Here is a 22484-nt window from a genome sequence, read left to right as displayed (position 1 = left end):
TGCGGACCCAGATGTAAGGGGGAGCTCTGATGTATGGGGGTCTCTGATCACCAGAGTCTCCCCCCCCCCCCCCCCCCCCCCCCCCCCCCTCCACTTACACTAGAATCCACAGAGTTCCCCCTTGCATTATTACAGCAGAGTCTGAGAGTCTGCTGGGTTTCTCCTTACAGTGCAAGGGGGACCTCTGCGAAACCTGATGTAAAGGGGAGTGCTGCGGACCCTAATGTAAGACGGAAGTCTGTATAGGGGTGTCTGGTCATCAGTCGTTACAGTGCAAGAGGGAACTCTGTGAACCCTGGTGTAAAGGGAGACCCTGATGTAAGCCCCCCTTTACATTAACATTCCAACTTGACCTCGGGGTCTGCAGAGTTCCCCTTGACCTCGGGGTCTACAGAGTTCCCCCTCACACTGTAACAGGAAATCCTGTGGACGCTTTTGTAAGGGGGGGGGCTCTGGTGATCAGAAACCCCCATACATCAGGGTCCACAGGTTTCCCCATTCAGTACCAAGTCACTGATTCAGATCAAGTATACAGATAAGGATACATTTATCTGAGTTTTTTTTTTCTGCTAGCATTTGCCAAATGAGACCACTGATGTCAACCCCCATGTTTCTCTCATCTCAGGTAGTTTAAATGCATTGGCTCAGCAAGTTGTATTGCAGTACACTTCAGTAGAAAGTTGGCAGCTTAACATGTTTGCCTTTTGTCAGTGTACACTGAGCTAAGTGGTGCCATATGCCAGGGACAGTGCTGTACAAGAAGCTTGTGTTCAGGGCTGGTGTGAGCAGACTGGCTGTTTTCCATGTGTCTCCTGTGCTTGTCTTTGTCATGTGACCTGTCACATGGCCAGTAAAAATATTACAACTGGTTTTTCAGGCTTTTCTATTGTCAATGGAGCTACATATGCCCCTAGATTTTGTAGCAGTTTGTCCACCCTTGATTTATTGCTAGTGACAGACAAAATGTTATGAAGTTTTAAAAATGTTCCCCATGAGTGCTATTTACTGCATATGTTACTATTTCTATTTGTTGAGCACTTTCATTTCTTTGCAGTGAGCCCCACGCACGGTTCTATGCAGCTCAGATAGTTTTAACATTCGAGTACCTCCATTCACTAGACCTCATCTACAGAGATCTCAAACCAGAAAATCTTTTAATCGACCAACAAGGATATATTCAGGTAAGGGAATGATTGCCTGTGTAGGTAACACCCAGCATTTTATTTCTGGTGGATCATTGCTTCAGCCAGTAAAAAGAAAAAGAAATTGTATTTTTGTGTGACCCTATCCAGAAACTTGTAGATAGCAGAACTGCCATGCAGATTTCAGTGTTGTGATGAAATAACAAAAGGCTTCATTCATGGTGGTGATGAATATTCTGGCTGCTTTTGTGATCTCTAAAGAGTTATCAGGCACTTTATAATAATCATTTAAAGTATAAGTTCACCTTTTGGAACATATTACATGTTTCACCTGTATTTAAATACTGATAATAATGGGAAACTACAAGTCCTGACAGCTTTTGTGGCTGTCGGCTTGTAGTTTCAATCAACTACCATGCCGCGGTTGAGCCTTCATTGTCTTTTCCTGTCAGGAGTCCTGCAGACTTGTCAAGAGTATCGTTCTGATTTCCGGGCTGCAAGTAAAATAAAAATACACATTTACCTGCAAAAAGATGCGCATTTATTTGTTTTTTAAAAAGGACATGTCAGGGTTAATAAAAAAAAAAAAGGATAAAGTTCCCTGGAAATAGAAGAGACCGGATGCCGGTGTCCAGTTCCGTTTTATGACCTGTACATCACCTTAGTACTTGAATGTTATGTAGGGGTCCAAGTAAGGAACTATGTTGCTAGAAACACCCCCAGAAGTGTTGAATGGAAAAAATTGTTTTGTAGAGCAGTGGTCTCCAAACTGCGGCCCTGGGGCCGGATGTGGCCCCTTGCTTGCCTTTATCCGGCCCTTGGGGCACTTTTCCTTCACTGACACCAGCAATGGAGGCATAATTCTTGCCACTGACACCAACTACGGAGTGCTATTCTTCTCATTGACACCAACAATGCAGTGCTAGTCCTCTCACTGACACCAATGATGGGGTACTATTCCTCCCACTGACATAAATGACGGGGCACAAAAAATCCCCCTAATACCAAAGATAGGACATTGTTTACTCCCACTGACACCATGACATTTTCTACCCCCACTGGCCACAGTCCAGCCCCCAACTACACCCCCCCCCCCCCCCTCGGCGCCAACAAAGGGGCACTATTCCTTCCCCCGCCGCCAACAATGGGGCACTATTCCTTCCCCCGCCGCCAACAATGGGGCATAATTTCTTCCACTGACGACAACTATTTATCTACCTAATAACAGAGATTGGGCATTGTTCACTCCCATTGGTCACGGTCCGGACCCCCTAAAGTCTGAAAAACAGTAAATTGGCCCTTTCTTTAGAAAGTTTGGAGACCCCTGTTGTAGAGCATGCAAATTCTATTATTTTGTTGGTTAATTTTTTAGTCTTTTCACACTTTGTTTTTGTTTTTTAGTTTTATTAATTCTCATTGGTTTTCATAATTCGTCACTTATTTTTACACTGAGCGCAGGAGGAGTTATTTTTATACACAGACCTAGCTAGCAGACTTGCACTTGCTCTATCTATCACAATCATGCAGCCATTACTCAGGTGGAGCAGTCTGCAGGAAGTGATGGGAGGAATAGGAGTGGTTTGCAACAAATTCTTTTTTTTTTACACATTAACACAGTTACTTAGTAGTTGAGGTTGAAAAAAGACACAAGTCCATCAAGCCCAACCTATGTGTGTGATTATATGTCAGTATTACCTTGTATATCCCTGTATGTTGTGGTTGTTCAGGTGCTTATCTAATAGTTTTTTAAACTATCAATGCTCCCCGCTGAGACCACCGCCTGTGAAAGGGAATTCCACATCCTTGATGCTCTTGCAGCCATTTAAGGTTAAACCTCTTTTCTTATTTAAGTGAGTGGCCATGTGTCTTCCGCAAAAAAGTTTTATCCCTATAGTGGGGTCACTAGTATGGTATTTGTAAATTGAAATCCTATCCCCTCTCAAGCGTCTCTTCTCCATAATAATATCAGTGCTCGCAACCTTTCCTCATAACTAATATTCTCCAGACCCTTTATTAGCTTTGTTGCCCTTCTTTGTACTCGCTCCATTTCCAGTACATCTATCCTGAGGACTGGTGCCCAGAACTGGCCAGCATACTCCAAGTGAGGCTGGACCAGAGTCTTGTAAAGTGGGAGAATTATCGCTTTATCCCTGGAATTAAGCTATATATTAAATAGAGGTGTGGAGGGCTCTTTGGAAGGCGACTCTCCATTAAACACCCCATACCCTTTCATCTCTATCCTCAACAGATTCAGCCCCTTAGTCCCACCACTCTCTTCTTTACTCCCTACCCTCTCACACATTTTACATTCTTTTTCATATTTTCTCTTCCATCTCCACTCCCTTTTCTTCTCTTCTCTTTCACTCCCCAGTTAGACTACAGGTTAAGGGAGGCAGGAAATTTCCCTACTACATCTATGGTCTCTCAGTAAACTGGGAGAGCCACGGGCCCAGATACCAAACTGAAGTCACCTACTCAGCATTAACACTTCTGTAGACCCTTGGATGACAAGTTGGGCTTGTGCCCATTATGTACTGTTTTTCTAAGAAGGTTAAGAAAATCTCTGGCCATCAACTTACGCGACTAGGTGGAACCATTCACACACAGTTTTGTTCGTAATTACATTCGTCCAGCTTGAACCAGTGTATGTAATTGTGTCCTATCTGTGGGATTGATGTGAACCTGGAACCACAATCGGTGAGCAGGCGTCCTCCTCCTGTGTTAAGTAAGCAGCAGGGCAGGCGCTCGGCACAAGACCGGGAAGCCAGTGGGATTCATTTAGTAGTATTGACTACTACAGTGATTTCCAGCATCCACAGGGATCACACTGGTATCGCACATACTTAAATTGGCCCATGCTGCACCAGTGTAACTATTTTAAAATTTGCCATACCTAAACTTCAGGTTTAACCTTTTCAATAAGACCCAGTCTTTCCTTTGGTTGGTGATTTATATGTCAGTATGTGAATATGTGCATATGGGTTTTACTTTGACAATTGTCTATACCAGTCATTCCCAACCACCATAGAACCCTAGGGTTCTCTCAAAGGAGACCAGGGGTTCCTTGATCTGTGGCTAACTGATCTCCCATGTGATGGTGCCTGCATAGTTCTTAGGTCCTACACCACTTGACAGATTCAGCAGGACGTGACTCTTAAGAGTGGCATTCTGACCACTGCTGTAAGGCTAAGTTCACACTGGCATTGAAAGCAGGTGTCTGAGGGGTGTTTTTAACGCTCCTCAAACGCCTATGCAAATGATAGTATGGACCGCACACAGTGCTGTTCACGTTATCAATACATGAGGCGTTACTTCAAAATTGAAGCCTGTCGAGTCTGAAGGTGTTTGAAACCTTTCATTGCCTTCCATTCAACTCTATGGTAACGCTCCTCAAACGAGCTGGCAGACTTATGCGTCGCGTTAAATTTAGTAAAATACAGCAATGTGTACAGAACTGTGGCATATTTTTGTCACCTTGGATTGCTTACCGCAGTGTGACTAATAGACATTCTTCTGGACATACTGGAAGCCTCAATCTGGTTCTGCTGCATGTCAACCAGGGTCTAAGAATCTCCAGCAGTGCATCAATGGAAGCGATTTGAATGCAGCCAAATAGTCATAAAACTTCTGGGGGTAGGTGCATAAATCATGATACAGGGCATGGAAGTGCCCTTTAGAATATCTGAGAGACAATTGGATGTACCTAATAGCGCCTGAATACCCTTCTCCTCTTCTCTGCTCAGCCAATTGCTCATACATCAGCATCATCTGCAGAAGGCCAAACATGAGATAAAGCTTAGTAAATGATTCCATGCTGCTGCCTTCCTTCCTAATAGAGTATGCACAGGAAACATTCACCAAGAAGCCACGTCTTAAATGTTTTAATTCCTGTAATGTCGCTTCCCTTAAAAAAATAAAGAAAGAAATAGGAATTTGTACAGCGGTTTTAATGCGCATCAAACACATCAAAGCGCATAGGGCCTTTGGGGATTGTTTTAAACTCGTCATTAACGCTTGTAAAACGCTGGTTTAACGCTCATACTAAACTGCATTATCACCAGTACTAAAGCTCATTAATGCTATAGGTGCGTTTAGTGTGTTTAAGAGTTAGAAATTTTAGTCAAGTTTGAACAAGCCCTAAGGGGAACTTTCTTCCCACTGACCTCCACCAATATAAGAGACATTTTCCCAATGACCACCAATGGACCCATCTCAGCAGGAGTTCACTGCATAATCGAAAAAGAAAAAAGTTAACCTATCCTCCGTTATAGTTTTTTGATGTTAAAGGATAAATTCGCCTTTCCAGAAAAAAAATATATGCACATCATTTTGCAGGGAAAAATATGCATTTATTATTTTTTCCTGTAGGAGCCTGGAAAGCATTGTACCCGTGATCTGCAGTTTAGGGGTGCAATGTCAGTCTTCTGCAGAAAAGCCCTGCAGTTTTTGCCCATACCTTTTATACAGTCTGCCTGTTTGAAATCTGCAGGGCTTGTGAATGAACTATGAGCGCGCTCATCAGTGTTCTCAGATCTTATTTAGAACTACAAGCTGTCAGATGCGGTGGCTGATGGTACTTGTAGTTCATTCAGAGCAAACTGTGAATGAATGATGTGGCTGTGTGGGCGGAGCCCTGCTGTTACCAAAAAGCTACTACTGTCACACTAAAGGGGGATTGGGGAAAGTGGTGGCAGGAGCTGCAACATGTTGCATGTTCCACCTCAAATACGGGTGGACGTGTAAGATGTTCCGAAAGGTGAACTTAGCCTTTAAGTGCTTGTAAGTGCTAAGTAATGTTTAAGTGTAACACTTTCGAGCTTTAATTAGAAGAGCACAGCACTCCACTTAACAATATTTTTAGCTGCCTCTTTTTCCAGAAGGACAGTATCATCTTTGCTCAGGCATTATTCAGGATCATTATCTACTGCCCTGGACTAAGAATGGTGGCTCAGAGATGGCAATTGTGTAAATCCAGTCCCTGTGCAGTTCGCTGTGTTTGCAAATGTCTGACACAGATCAGTCCCTACTGCAGCCTTACACCTTGTTACTTGATACAGCATTAGGATATACAGTCTAATTCCTGGAGAAGGGAGGATTAGGAAATGCTTCTCCTGACTGGAGGCCAAAGATGGCTTTTTAAATAAAGATGGAACTTTTTTTATATATATACTGTAGCTGTATTTTGCCACGTGTCAGGAATGTATTCAAAGATTTGTAAAATCACTGAAAGGTCCACATAATAGTGAAAACCTCAGAGTGGTTGATTTAATAAATAATTTCCAATTTTGTGGTTACCTGAAATTCTCCCATGATTCTCCTTACATATTTCCCAGTTACAAGAATAATAACATTTGTGCTCTTTTTCAGGTCACAGACTTTGGGTTTGCCAAGAGAGTAAAGGGAAGAACTTGGACGTTATGTGGGACCCCAGAGTACCTGGCACCAGAAATAATTTTGAGCAAGGTTAGTGAGCTCTACCAAGTTAGCTTGCTTTCCTAGTGTGAACAGGTGTAAAATATCAATGTGAATTTATCAAGCTGCTTTACGTCATTGGCTTTCAAATTTCACACTGTTTGATTTCCATAGATACGTGGTCACTGATACAGAAGATAAAATTAATACACGTTGCACCCCATAGCTAATGCTTTATTCCCAACTTTATTTCAGCATTTAAAGCCTAACTCTAGGCCAAACCATTTTTTTTTTTTTTATAAAGCCTGGAAGCATTTAGAGTCCTCATATAGGTGAGATTTATCTTGCTTCCTGTGCCCACTGTATTGTAATGAGGGGAGTTTTCCCCAGTGGGGTCAAAGATCCAGTGTTTGTGTCTCTGTTGAGCAGAAGGTAATAGAAGTACCTCCAAAGTTGTTCTAGTGACAGTTTACAATGTTGGCTTTACCCATACTCTGTTTCAGCGACAGTTGATACTAGTGCAATTTGGCTGAACCTACAGCCCCAATTCTAAGAAAATTTGGATGCTGTGTGAAATCTACTTAAAAACATTGCAATGCAATGATTTGCAAAACTCACAAACTCAAATTTCATTCACAATAGAAAACATATCCAATGTTTAAACTGAGAAAATGTATCATTTTGGGGAAAAAAATAAGTTAATTTTGAAATTTATGGCAGTCACACATCTCAAAAACGTTTGGGCAGGGCATAACAAAGATGGCAAAGTGGTACTAACAAGGAAGAGATGGCAGAACATTTTGCATCCAATTAGGTTAATTGGCAACGGATTAGTAACATGACTGGGTATAAAAAAAGAGCATCTTGGAGAGTCTGTGTCTCAAAAGTAAAGATGGGCTGAGGTTCAACAATCTGTGAAAAACCGAACAATTTCAGAATGTTCCTCATTGTAAAATTGCAAAGACTTTAAATATGTCATCATCTACAGTGTATATCATCATCCCAACTTTTTTGGAACTGGGGTTGTACTTGTGGGGACAGACCATAATAGAATTCTGAGAGAGGATCTAACCCTTTCCCCCTCCACATAAAACTAAAACATGAATTTGTTTTGGAGCTGGGCATTCATTTTTCTACATGTTATACGTTATCCACATTCTACTTAGCAGCAGCTGAAGTCTCAGTGAAAATTGTACTTAGTATTAGTGTTTAGTATTATGTAGTTGCATTAAGGTTCAGGAATATGGTACATGCTTAAAACCACTTGAAGACCACAATACTTTAATTGCGGATTTCAAGTGGTATACCAGGATGATGCCTGCAGCTACAGGCATCACCCCAGTATTGTTTTTTTTCTGTGGGCGCCAAGCTTTTTTGTTAAAGCCATCCTAACGGCTAAGTAGTCTCGGGATTGCTTTCACAGGCAGCAGGAGAGGTCACCCCCGACCTCCTCCCGCCGATGCCTCTGCAGGTTCTCCGTCCTGTCAGAGAACCCAGAACTGAAGCCGGCGGTTCCCCTGGCTTACCATAAAGCTTTTCAAGGACCAGAAGGTCTCCGATTAGCACTATGGTATGTCACTTCTGGTTCCCCTAGATGTAAACCACACCATTTTTAAAACAAGAAAGCATCTGCTCACACCGATCTTGGTGTGATCAAATGCTTTTAAGGGTAAAGAAGACCTCTGGGGTCTAATAGGCCCAGATTTCTCTGTAAAGAGTACCTGCTATCTGCCTATTGCTGTCACAAGGAATGTTTACAGGCAGCATGAACATTGCCAATTGAAGAGCTGTTGCTCTAATTTGGGATGATTTAGGGGTGCTTAAAGCGGTTGTATACCTGCACATCTAAAAAAAGAAAAAAAAAAAACCCCTGTAAGGCAAAGGCATAATGAGCTAGTATGCAACGCATACTAGCTCATTATGAAATACCTTAGATCGAAGCCCCCTTATCGCTGCCCGGTCCATGCCGAGGGAGCTGACATTTTGCCCTCGGCGCTTCTTCTGGGTTCACGGCTCTGGCGCCTTGAGTGGCCAGAGCTGCGATGACATCACTCCCACGCATGCGCGTAGGAGTCTTCCTCCTGGCAAGGTCCGGCAGCCGGGCATTCGGAGAGCATGCGCCGCTAACGTCAGCGGCTGCATGCAAAATTAATATCTCTTAAACGCACAGGTTTAGAAGATGTTAATTTTACCTACAAGTAAGTCTTATTATAGGCTTACCTGTAGGTAAAAATTACAAATGAGGGTATACAACCACTTTAAGCTGCTGTTGTAAACAAACCAATGGTAATACTATTGCACTTAAATAGATTCCTCCATCTATACAAACAAGGTGAATGGAGAAATCCCCCCTGCTAGGACCTGCTGCTGTCGGAATACATTGATCAATGGCTGTAGCCACTGATGAAGAAAAATCTACCTTTGTGAAAGACGTCAATTAACTTCTGTCAAGCAGAGATTGACGCACACTGATTGAAATATGGCTGGTCCCTGCTGAACCGACTAAATTTCGATTAGTGTTTGGCCACCTTTAGACTTTTAGGGTTGGTTCACGCCACAAAGACGCACTCCAGATCAGTTCCGGATGTGTTTCTGCATGCGGGTATTTGACGCGTCCCAGTACATTTTTATAAGCGTTTCCGAATGCATTCCAGGTGCTTTTTTCACTTTTTTTTTTTTTTTTTTTTTTTTTCACTATACTAGGGTCCAGTTTTGATGTGTTTAGTGCGTTTTTGATGCATTTTAATGCATTTCAGTACAGTCCAGTGCAGGAAAAATGCAGCATGTTCTACTTTTTTTTCTGGAACTGTGCCATTGGAAACCATATAACCTACTTTCCATGTGTTTTTGATGCAGAAAAAAAAAAACGCACTGTACTGCATGTAGTGTGAACTGGCGGCCCTAAAGCTTTTAACATTTTACATGCACCGTAATTGTGTTCATAACATAACCGTAATAACAGGGTGGAGTAGACTCCCTCTGGAACTAGTTCTAGCCAGCTGAGTTGATTGTTTTAAAAAAGCTGGATGCATGCCTAAATGCACAGAATATAACTGACTATTACCATTTATAAGTAATAACACCAGACATTGTTCAAATCTCCAATTGCCTTAGGGGATCAGGAATGATTTTTTTTTTTTTTTTTTCCCTGGTTAATCAATTTACTCCATGTTGTGACTTTCTCTTGGTCAACTCCGGGTTGGGTTCTTTTTATGCAGGTTTCCTATTTATCTACCTTATTCTTTTTTTCTATTGGTTGAACTTGTGGCATTTGTGTATTTTTTTTTTTTTTTTTTTCAACCAGACTAACCATGTAACAATTTAATTTTCACGGAGATGTCAAATGGGTTTTAAAATAGACCTTGCCTGAAAAAGACATAAACATTGTATCACATTGCCCACAGTAAAGTAAATTTAAAGCAGATCACCCCCACCACTTTGTATCAAATTTTTAGCAGCATGCATCTCTGCATGCTTATGTGAACTCGTCAGACCCTTACCTTTTATTTACGGTACCTTTTGTTGAGTCCTCTTCCTTATTAACCTGAAGGCACTCGGTGACAGCCCCAGCTGCACTGATGCCCCTGGGAAGTCAACATCACTAGAGGCTTCAGGGAGATCTTGTACCTAAGCTGTGAGACCTCAGTATTTTCACACTGCGCACATGCAAGATGAGGTGCATGACATCACACGCTTCTTCTCACATGCTTTGTATGACATTTTAAACTAATTTGATTTAAAAAAAAAAAAAAAACTTTCATGGTCTCGAAGGGAGGCTTTGTTTTTATTTAATAAGATGAATGTAATTAAAGAAAAGCAGTATGAAATAAGATAAGTGTTCTTGTTTATGTACACGGTGTGTTGATATTCATGCCATTTTCTGTAGAGGAGGGGTCCTCTTTGGATAAAAGTTTTACATTTTTATGTATGAGGTTTCAAATCTGACTTAAAACGTTTGTTAACCTCCCAAAAAAAACAGATTCTGTTCCTTTAAAGTGTGTTACACAAAACAGTGTTTGTGCTCTGTAATTTGGCACCCTGTAACACCTGGCTGATCCTGCCTGGCTATACCCTCCCCTCTGCAAACAGACCACGATAATCATGGCTGTGGTCTGTTTGCGCGCCTCCATCATCCGCAGCCTGCTCTTCTGTGTCTGTCTACTCTGCTCCCCCCGTGACACCTAATAACAGTGACGCCCCACCCCCCTCCTGCTGCAGGACTAACCAATATAGTAGTATACTATCCGTTCTGTATCCTAATACAGTGCCCCGCTGTGTCTGTTTTATTAAAAAAAAATACCTCCTTCACCATATCTCACGGCGATTATGTGACCGGCCGTGTCTCCTCTCTCCTCGCCTTGCGTCTCGCTGACGTCAGCTGAGAAATCTCGGCCCCACCCGCTGTTTCTGCAAGATGGCCAGAGAGGAGATGGACAGTTACATGAGCGCCGGGAGCTGCCGTGAGATACGGTGAAGGAGATATTTTTTAATGAAACACAGACAGCGGAGCACTGTTTTAAGATACAGAACGGATTATGTAAATTACTGAAAGTTGGTTAACAACCACTTTACGTTTTTTGCATCTGTCGCAAGTTATTGAGTAATATTTTTATGATCGTTCACAAATCTATTTTGTGTGCTGGTCCTATATTGTGTAAGGTCAGCAATGTCCCACCTCTGCAGAACTCTGTTTCCTGGAAGTGCCACTAGACCTCAGAGTCAATAAGGACAGCGTTAACCACTTGCCAATCACGCTATAGTCGAATAACGGCTACAGTGCGGTCGTCCAGTTTTGGGAGGGTGTCTTTTGGCATCTTCCCAGAACCATTCCCCCTGTGCACCCACACATCTGTGATTGCTGTGTCCTTGGGACCCAGCTGATTACAGGTCAGGGTAAAGAGCCAATCGCAGAGGCCTTTTACCATGTGAACAGCTGTGTCCAATCACAGCTGATCACAATGTAAACACACTTGTTGGTTATCGGCATTCCTTTCCTCACAGCATGAGGAGAGGAGAGCCGATAACTGGCCAGTGCCAAAGGGGACATCGACACTGATAATTAGGGCACTGATCATCAGTGTCCTGATGATCAGTGCAGCCCCATCAGTGACCTTTAGTGCCAACTATTATTGCCCACCAGTGCAGCCTATCAGTGCAAAAGTAAATTTTATTTTTGGTCTTTTTTTCATTTAGCAAAAAATAAAAAGCCCAGTTGTGATTAAAGCGGTAGTAAACCACTGAAAAGAATAAAACATTTAAAACCCTGCAAGACAATGGCATAATGTATGTGATGCATGCTAGCACATTATGAAATACTTACCTTAGAACGAAGCCCCCACAGCGGCACTTGGTTACTGCTGAGGGGGCTGACTTGCTCCCCCAGCGTTTCTTCCGGGTTCACAGGCTCCGGCGCTATGAGTGGCCGGAGCTCCAATGACACGCGCGGGAGCCCTCCGCTCCAGAAAGAAGCTCTGAAGTTCCAGCACTATACGGAACTGCTTGCTGGGTCAATGTCTCCTAAACTGTGCAGGTTTAGGAGATATTCATTTTCCTACAGGTAAACCTTATTATAGGCTTGCCTGTAAGTAAAAATCACCAAGCGGGGTATACAACCACTTTAAATACCACTAAAGGAAAGCTATATTTGTGTGAAAAAAAAATGATAAAATTGTCATATGGCTATAATGTAGCATGACCGTGACAGTGCTGAAAACTGGCCTTGGCCGTAAGGGGGTGAAAGGGCCTGGTAGGCAAGTGGTTAAAGGATAAGTTCACCTTTTGAAACCTATTTAGGGTTATGCATGTAACCTGTACCAGCTCCGGCAGGCAGTTCGTCACATTGCTACCTTGGTGTGACAGTGAGCGGGGGATCCTCTCCCCTCACCCGCTATCACTTTATGAATAGAGCGTGGCAGTGTGGTGTTCCACCCACATGGCCATGTCACTCAATTAGTTTCCTGTGAATGAATCAAGGACAACTACCATTGTACGGCAGAACGGCTTGTAGTTCTGAATCAGTTGTAAGGGTGCTGATGAGCGTGCTAGTAGTTCATTCACAACCCCTGCAGCTTGTACACAGTCAGCCCGTATGCAGGTAGATGTAGAAAATTGCAGGGCTTGTCTGTAAAAGCCTGATGTTGCACCCCTGATCCATGGATCAGGGGTGCAATGCTTTCCAGGCTCCTGCAGGAAAAAATTATAAATGCACTTTTTTTTTTTCTGCAAAAATGTATTTATTTTTTTTCTAAAAAAAAAGTGAAATTAGCCTTTATATAATGTAGTGAGCTCTTTTTGCTGTTTGAGGATATTCACACATGCTAATGCCATAAAGCATTCTGCACAGGAACAGCAGACAGGAACACTGGAATCTGTTAATTTAACAGATATTCTGTTGCATGGGAGTTTACTTAGAGGGGAATCAAATTAAAACTGGACATTGCAGTATTACTCCAAACCACGGCCTGCATTTTACATCTCATTCATAAAATGTACCTTTTAGGTACTATAAAAGTGATCACTTATCGGAAATATTAGAGAAACATAAACTAAATGTGAACAAAAGGGTCCACTAATAACATTTGTGATAATAAAACGACAGTGAAGAAATCAATAAAAGGTAAGGATATAAAATCCAAATAAATGAAAAAATTATAAATAAAGTGAATTAAAATAAATAGTACAGTCCATATAATGAAGTAAATAATTAATAAAAAGTATTATTGGAATATATGCGGCAGCTGGCTGAAAAAAACAGTAACAAGCTTGTTTTGACCGCGTGGGTTCCGGGCTGCTTAGAAATGGCCTGTGGTCAGCAAGTGGTGAAGCAGCGATATGACTGTAGTAGGGCCTATAGTGTTGAAATGTGGTAGTAATGTATTTAAGGAGACCCTGCCACCAATGTAAAAACATTGCAGGTAAAAAGCAGAGATTGCAAATGCTTTCTCTTCTGTGCTGGCCTAGCACCTTCCCTTGTCATTTTACTACATAAGCTTTTCTGTAGCCACTGGCAAGGAGCAAATGGAGGAATAGTATAGACCAGTGATGGTGAACCTTGGCACCCCAGATGTTTTGGAACTACATTTCCCAGGATGCTCATGCACTCTGTAGTGTAGTTGAGCATCATGGGAAATGTAGTTCCAAAACATCTAAGGTGCCAAGGTTCACCATCACTGGTATAGAGTTTCCCTTGAGTGACAGCTGTGAGTCTACTGGGGCTGCTTACTTCACTTCCAAGATGGTGACGCCCAACACCAGTTTCAGGAATTTTGGATGTCTACTCAAGGGAGGTTTTTGCCAGAAAATAACTTGCATTAAATGTGTCAAATGAACATACAATCACCGGCCACTTTATTGGGTACACCTGTTCAATTGCTTGGTAACACAAACTGCTAATCAGCCAATCACATGGCAGCAATTAAGTGCATTTAGGCATCTAGACATGTTGAAGACGACTTGCTGAAGTTTAAACCAAGCATCAGGATGGGGAAGAAAGGGGATTTAAGTGACTTTGAACATGGCATGGTTGTTGGTGCCAGACAGGCTGGTCTGAGTTTTTTTTTTTTTTTAAATTGCTGATCTACTGGGATTTTCACACACAACCATCTGTAGGGTTTACAGAGAATGTTCAGAAAAAGAGAAAATATCCAGTGAGCGGAAGTTGTGTGGACGAAAATGCCTTGATGTCAGGAGAATGGACAGACTGGTTCGAGATGATAGAAGGGCAACAGTAACTCAAATAACTTTTGGTTTAGACAAAGCACCCCAGCCATGTGAAACGCGTCACCTTTTGCCCCTGCCATTGCCATGCCATTGCTTTTTGTCTCATGAATTTATCTCCTCAATAAACTTTTCTATTTTTGCTTCAAATAGGGGAGTGCTGCCATTTCTTTTTTTGTGTATCAGTTTGTCTGAGGCAGTGACAGGGCGTGCACTCCATCTGATGTGTGCTCATTCATCAGCAGTTCAGCTATCCACGCCTGGAAAAACTTTTTGTTCAACTCAAATAACCACTCGTTGCATCCAAGGTATGCAGAATACCATCTTTATACACACAACACTTTGAACCATGAAGCAGATTGGATACAGCAGCAGAAGATCACACCAGGTGCCAGTCCTGTCAGCTAAGAACAGGAAACTGAGGCTACAATTCACACAGGCTCACCAAAATTGGACAACGGAAGATAGGAATTGCCTGGTCTGATGAGTCTCGATTTCAGCTGCAACATTTAGATGTTGGGGTCAGAATTTGGTGTAAACAACATGAAAGCATGGATCCATCCTGCCTGATATCAACGGTTCAGGCTGATGGTGATGTAATGATGTGAGGTATATTTTCTTTGCACACTTTGGGCTCCTTGGAACCAACTGAGCATTGTTTAAACACCACAACCTACCTGAGTATCGTTGCTGACCATGTCCATCCCTTTATGACTACAGTGTACCCATCTTCTGATGGCTCCTTCCAGCAGGATAATGCACCATGTCACAAAGCTCAAATCATCTCACCACTGGTTTCTTGAACATGACAATGACGTCTCTGTACTCCAATGTCCTCCACAGTCACCAAATCTCAGTCCAATAGAGCACCTTTGGGATGCGATGGAATGGGAGATTGGCATCATGGATGTGCAACCGACAAATCTGCAGCAACTGAGTGATGCTGTCATGTCAATATGGACCAAAATCTATGATTTATGTTTCCAACACCTTGTTGAATCTATGCCATGAAGAATGAAGGCAGTTCTGAAGGAATAAGGGGGTCCAACCTGGTACCAGTAAGGTGTACCTAATAAATGGCCGGGGAGAGTAGAATTTTATGGGTAGATTTTTGTTGACCACAATAATCGGTATACCATGCATTCATACTCCAGAGCTGTCACCTCAGTGATGTCATTAGCTCCTCTTGAGTCAAGACTGAATATTGCTTTATACACCATAAAATGTGTTTCTGTTGTATGATAACCATTTCTTTCTTTTTAGGGCTATAACAAAGCAGTCGATTGGTGGGCATTAGGTGTTTTAATCTATGAAATGGCAGCTGGTTATCCTCCATTTTTCGCCGATCAGCCCATTCAAATATATGAAAAAATTGTTTCAGGAAAGGTAAGTCCATGTGTAGTAGACAGGTTGCGTTTTTGTTTACCCCAATGCTGCACTGAGTATTGTTTTTTTTTTTTTTTTTACATAAGTTTTACAACAATTCCTTACAGCCAAAACATCAGAACATGGCAAAACAAAAAATTTACTGACGAAGCGCCTTTTTTTTTTTTTTTTTTCTGGCAACCTAAGAAATTACAGAACTCCTATTGAAAACTAACACAGTGAATATTTTAACAGTATAAACATGATATGGAAACACTGACAATACCCATAACAAAGTAATTTGCTTGATTTACACTTAAAAAGTCAACACAGCATGAAAGTATAAACCCAGATATTTACAGGCAGTTGTTTTTTTTCTTTTTGTTAATTAAAAATAACGCTTTCAAATGAGGAGACTTGATTGTGGTATTTCACCCGGAAGAACCCATCCAATGGAATGCCAAAACACTCTTGCTATGTAGTTAGCAAAGAGTGAGATGTAAGCAACTTACTGAAAAGTTCTGAGTTGGACAGTGCAGGATCCGTGGACCTGTTTCTTCTGAATTGAACACTGCAAAAAACCATAGAGATGGTCTTTTTAAATTGGATGCAGGAACCATGGAGTAGTAACCACTTTAGCAGGGCAGTGTCTATGGTTCCTGCAGGGTCCACTTCAGAAGTTTCCATCCTTACATCTCTTCCATTGCCGACTATCTAGCGAGAGAGTTTTCACCAACCGTTAATGTTACCTAGAGGGATCCTTCCTGGTGATATGCACTGATCAAGTCCCTCCATTGGAAATACATTTTATTTTTTAAAATGTGTTTAATCTGCACTATCCAGAGTGCTCTGTTCTGTGTTTTTTTTTTTTTTTTTTTTCTTGCATGTTTATGTGGCCTTTGGATAATTACGGTATGTCAGAGCTTCCCAATAAGTGTACATTATTGGTTTGCACGAAAGTTATAGCGTCTACAAATTATATGGTGTGTGTATATATACTGGATTTAAAAAATAATAAAAAGTTATACTAGTAATAGCAGCGATCATTATAGCGGGACTGCGATATTGCGTCAGACAGCCTGACACTTTGTGGAAACCAGTAACACTAATACAGTGATCAGTGCTGAAAATCTGCAATGTCACTGTACTAATGACACTGGCTGGGAAGGGGTTAACATCAGGAGCAATCAGAGGGTTAAATGTCTGCATAACCAGTGTTTGTGTACTGTGTGCTGCTTTCACTTAGGGATGTGCTGTGCAGGGAAAGAAAGTCCATCACATCCATTGGCCGGCACCCACTGATCGGCTTCTGCTTAGATTAATCTTGCAGGAGTGGTGCACCTACTAGGCGGCAATGCATACTGCATATACGGGATTCTGCACAGAATGGCCATCCTGTAGCAGTAAATCTGTTATAGGGCAGTTATGAACTGGTTATGGAGAAGAAACAAGGCTGCTCCTCTATAGATAAAGAATGGTAAATGAGCGTTGCCCCCTGAGAACAAAGTACTGTGTTGCTTGCAGAATCGCCAGGTGAAAAAAAAGCTGAAAGAAAACACATGCAGCCACCTCATCTAATGTCTAGTAAGCTGCAGTATATCTTCTATTTTGTTCTTGGGATTAGACACATTTTAGTGCCAAGTACAAAAGCTACACTAACAACTGCAGGAATAAATAGATTGACTGTACCGCAATGGGTTTTTTGCATTTGATTATATTGTATAAGTAACATTTTCTGAATACTTTTAAAGCATGTGTTTTGTGGAAAAAGTCACACGTTCCTTGTATAACTTTTAGAGTTCGAACAGCTAACACAGAATGTTTGTTGTCTCTGCCCAGGTACGGTTCCCATCCCATTTCAGTTCAGACCTTAAAGACTTACTAAGGAACTTGCTGCAGGTAGACCTGACTAAAAGATATGGCAATCTGAAGAACGGGGTTAACGATATTAAGAACCACAAGTGGTTTGCCACTACAGATTGGATCGCCATTTACCAGAGAAAGGTAAATTACTGTTTACATTGTGGCTTTTAATTTCCTGTTTTACTTTTTATGGGTATTTTATTGGTTGGTATAAAATGGATAGCATATAGTCACGTGCAGCAGCCAATCAGAATACATCTATCACAGATATGTCAAACTGTTGCCAGTTTTTTTTCCCACACACGTTGTTCCATTAGACCAGGGGTAGGCAACCTTTTGAGCACAGTGTGGCAAGAAATGTTTTCAAAGAAATTGAGCGTGACGATTTTATAACAAAAAAATGTCAACTTCACACACTCAATCACGAAAAGGATTTTTTAATAAGTAAATGCTGTAAACTACTTTTAGTAGTGAGAAATTACCATTCTGCACTCTCACGCCTCAGATCAGCCCCAATTCATGCACCTTCACACCTCGGGCCACTGTACCCCCTTTTACATCTGCCCCACCACTGTAAGCCCCTGCACATCTGCCTTACCACTGTAAGCCCCTGCACATCTGCCTTACCACTGTAACCCCCCTGCACATCTGCCCCACCACTGTAACCCCCCTGCACATCTGCCCCACCACTGTAACCCCCTGCACATCTGCCCCATGCTCTTCTGTCTCACCGCTGAACCATCTTCTCATATGTCCTAACACTGAACTTATCTGCTCTTTTGCCCCACCACTGTAACCATGTATTCCGCTGATGTACCTCCTTTTTTCCTCCGCACCCCTCTGCACATCTGCCCCACCGCTGTAACCCCCTGTCCCACCAATGTACCTCTTTTCTCCTCTGCCCCAACACTGAACACCCCCACCCCCACCCCGCTCATCTGTCCCACCACTGTAACCCCTTGCTCATCTGCCCTATAGCACTGCCCCCTTGCTGTATCTCCCCCTCCTGCTAATCTGTCCCACCTCTGAACCCCTCCTGCTCATCTGCTCCACCGCTGTACCCTCTTCTCATCTATGATATGCGTGATATGCAGAGTGGTGAAAGGAAGCTGAGATGAGACGCATCTACCTGTCCTGGCACATTCATCCTGCTGATCCACCTCTCGCATCCAGCCCACGTGCTTGTATGGGATGTATGTGATGTCACATACAAGCATAGGGATTGGATGCACAATGATGAGCTCAGGTCAGGGGCATTTTCTAAAAGCAGTGGGCCTGTGTGCAGGATCATAAGTTGGGGCCCCGCAGCTGAAAAAGTGCGGCACTCTGTGCCACAGGAAAAGTTGGGAGTGATTTTCATCGCGCTGAATACTGGCTGTGGCTTAAAGGGACACAAAGTGCCGGGGTTCAGTAGTAAGTGATGCAAAGGTTCAGGAATAATTTCAACAAAGTTCCCAGAAGCTCAACAGTAATTCCACAAACTGTCACCTGATTGGGGTTTTCTCAATCACAGTGAAATCCCTTCTTTCTGAGATTGGTAGTGGCAACCAAGCGAGTCATCTTCCTCCAGATGGTGGATGGGGCTAGCAGGATTGTGATTGGCTTAAGCAGTGGCCAATGACAGTCCTCCTCCTCCTGGAAACAGGGACCGCCCCCCCAGAACTGCACCCAATCTCTTCCCCATCACAAAAGCTGACAATCGCAACTACAGCAAAGTTAGAGAACCAAACAATGTTTCCCATCTTTTACAATGTGTGGGGGCGCAGTGCCTCCCCCTCAGTGCAGGTGCAGTGTGGGGAAATTCTGAAATTGGAATGCATTAGTGTCTCACTGACACTTCCCTCCGCTTGCGGCACCAGTTCCGTGGATTGCTTACCCCTGCATTAGACACAACGGGAAGTAAGAGGAAACCTCTCCAAAGTGAAGGACAGGTGTGTTTATTTCTTCACTCTTTCTGTTCTGGAGACAGCTTATTATTCTGGGTTTTCCCCCTATTATCGGTCCTGGAGACAATGATCACCAGGTCTAAGAAGATAAAATCTCCACAACAGAGACACAGACGGGTATTGTATCCCCATACCACTCTTCTAAAAACAAAATATGTATATTTATGTGTGTGTGTGTGTATATATATATATATATATATATATATATATATATATATATATATATAGAATATAGTTTTTAGTAGTAAGGGTATTTTGTTAGTCCTAAGCAACACTTCCTGCTCTGGAAACTGGGGGAGATTTATTAAAACTATTGCACACAGAATCTGGTGCCGCCGTGCTTATTAACCAATCAGCTTCTCGGTTTTTTAATCAAAGCTTAATTGAACAAGCTGAAGTTAGAAGCTGATTAGTTACTATGTACAGCCGCACAAAATTCTGTGTGCACCAGTTTTACTAGATTTCCCCCTGGGGGTCATAAGCATATTGGTGTGATCTTCATGGCTTACTACTGTAATATGGCCTAAAGTCCTTCCACTTTTAGTCCCCAGTACCAGAAACATGTAAAGATAGCGGGGTAACAAAAACTGATAGGCTCACTAATAGGCCAGAGAGTGGGGGGAGTTAGAATTACGGCAGATTTTAGATATTTATACCAAAAGGCATTTTATGGTTACATTTGAGGACATATTTATTATTTTCCAGCTTTGAATTAGAGGCGATGTTAGTTTTTAGCTTTGGATAATCTTTAAATGTTATATATATATTTATTTGCTAGTCTCTAAGCTTTGTTTTACATTTTCTGTCTATACCCACCTGCTCTGGCACTCGGTAAAGAAGCAAGTGAGCGTTCATAGAAGAAACATTGTGGTTATATAAGGAAAGTGCTTGTTTGTCTCTGTAAATTGTCTCAGCGGTGGCTGTTTTGAAATCAGGCTGGGGATCAATTAGAGCAGACATGCAGCAATTAATGGATCTCCCCATTCTTTAGCTGGTGAACCTCCTCACTGAACCCCAATTATCTCCTCCTAACTTGTGTGATCATTGAATTCCTCTTACAAGGAGTAAAACTAAAATATACAAAATTTTACATTTGCATACTGAGGCGGTTATTTAACCTTAGTCACATGACTGTATATACATAGCATACTGGTACATATGTCCTGTGGTTTTAAATGTAATTCCATGTTTTTTTTTTTTTTTTTTTTTGCTTGGCTGTCAGCCTCTGGTTTAGTTTGCTTTCTCCTTGACACCATCTCGTTTTGAGCTGCTCTAAAGCACTATTAGGGCTCAATTACACTTGAGATTGAGTCTCGCCCCTCAACCATTCTCCTCTAAGCAGCAAAAAACGCTGTTTCCGGTGTACATATGTTGCAGCAAGAATTTCAGCTGCCAAATTCAAAAGAATGGGGCTGTGTTGTAACCACCCTGCAACCACATGTACTGCACAGTAGTGCAGGCTTTTAGAGGTTTAAGCAGGTGATGTCCCTTTATTTTATTTTTTTTTAAATACCCTCTGAAAAGCAATCCACAGCTAATCCCTCTCCAGCTTACACTACACGAGTGTAAACTAGCCCTTAAAGTTATGTCTGTGCAAAGACGAAAAAGAAACCTATACAGTTGGTTGCCCAACTCCGGTATTCTGTTAAATTTACTCATGCAGTGGGTTTCCCCCATCACTACATGAGTGAAGTGCTTGTTTTTGCTAGGAGGAGAAGGAATAAGTACAAATACTCATTTTATTCCTCACTTTTGCAACCTTCCTCCTCCTCCTCCTCTTGTGACCAGTCCCCTAAAACTTTTGTTGTGCAGGCACACAGTGACATCATCAACTACAATGCAGAACGGTGCTGAAAATCCAGTGTTTTGGGGAGCAAGGGAAGAAGGTAGTTGTCCCTAACCCCCTCCTTCCTGAAACCAAACTTGCCGTACATGTGACCTGCTTCATGGATACAGTTAAAAGCCCAGAATTGGACTTTAAAAATACCAGTAGATCCTGCCAGATAATCCAGTGAGCTCTTCCTGTGGTTACAATAATTCCTCTGCTGCAATGAAATCACAAGCAGTGTTGGCAGCCCTCCTGCCCAGTTCTTTCCTTATAGAATATAGGATACCTTCCTCCTATGGAGATGAGAAGAGGAGGCAGTGGTGTCCATGCGTTTACGTGTGAATAAAAAGATGCGACTGCAGAAATGCTATTCTCTGTTTTCTGTGAGGATCAGCAGTCGTGCAGGACTTCATAATCTGATTGTGATTTCCCTCAAGATGTCCCACCTGCCAGTGTCTGCAAACATCTCCCAGATGTGAGATCTGTACAGTGTAGCCTGGTTACAGTTGTCTCATTTGCCCAACCCTTCCACATTCCACAAAGCAGGTCATGGTGCAAGAGTGACCTACTAACAGACATTTCTAAGTGAGCTGATGTGAGTTTCTCCCCATAGCCAGAAGTAAGTAGTTTCCAGGGTTGGCGCACAAGAGGCGAATGCTCTCTGAGTTTATGAACTTGGTACCTGTGTCTGCCAGCTGCCTTTGTTAATTATCCCATGCAACATGGGTTTACTTTATTATTTGAAGAACCACCCTAATCAATTTACCTGCAGGTAGTCTGCAATCAAATTTGATGAATACTAATATAGACCCTAACCGCAGTGATTATGCTTTTAGGGCTTGTTTACACATGCACACATTAAAGCGCCTACTGCTTCAACATACTTTTTTGATACTTTTTTGATACTTTTTTGATACTTTTGTGATACTTTTGTGATACTTTAATGAAGCTTGGTAAATGCCCTTGACAGGTGCCCAGTAGAACCCCAGCTCAGTAGTCCCCCTGTTCAGCAGATCCTTAGCTCAGTAGCACCCCCATTCAGCAGATCCCCGGCTCATTGGCACCTCCATTCAGCAGAACCCTAGCTCGTTAGCACCCTCGTTCAGCAGATCCCCAGCTCGTTGGCACCCCCATTCAGCAGATCTCCAGCTCGTTGGCACCCCCATTCAGCAGATCCCGGGCTCGTTGGCACCCCCATTCAGCAGATCCCGG

The 22484-nt window shown here is 42.4% G+C and overlaps 1 protein-coding gene across 3 annotated transcripts in view; it reads left to right on the top strand.

Moving 5' to 3' along the window:
- PRKACB (protein kinase cAMP-activated catalytic subunit beta) overlaps window positions 1–22484 on the top strand; it is a 165191-nt gene that overhangs the window by 136631 nt on the left and 6076 nt on the right. For all 3 annotated transcript variants that reach the window (XM_073593650.1, XM_073593649.1, XM_073593651.1), the window contains exons 6-9: window positions 1055–1181; window positions 6510–6605; window positions 15534–15656; window positions 17475–17639. In XM_073593650.1, the coding sequence (XP_073449751.1) occupies window positions 1055–1181; window positions 6510–6605; window positions 15534–15656; window positions 17475–17639 (511 nt within the window). The remainder of the gene's footprint in view (window positions 1–1054; window positions 1182–6509; window positions 6606–15533; window positions 15657–17474; window positions 17640–22484) is intronic.

The sequence above is a fragment of the Aquarana catesbeiana genome, linkage group LG07 (assembly GCF_042186555.1).
Source record: "Aquarana catesbeiana isolate 2022-GZ linkage group LG07, ASM4218655v1, whole genome shotgun sequence".
Taxonomy (NCBI): Eukaryota; Metazoa; Chordata; class Amphibia; order Anura; family Ranidae; genus Aquarana; species Aquarana catesbeiana.
The sequence above is the reverse complement of the archived record's forward strand: the minus strand, read 5'-3'. Positions and strand labels throughout refer to the sequence as shown.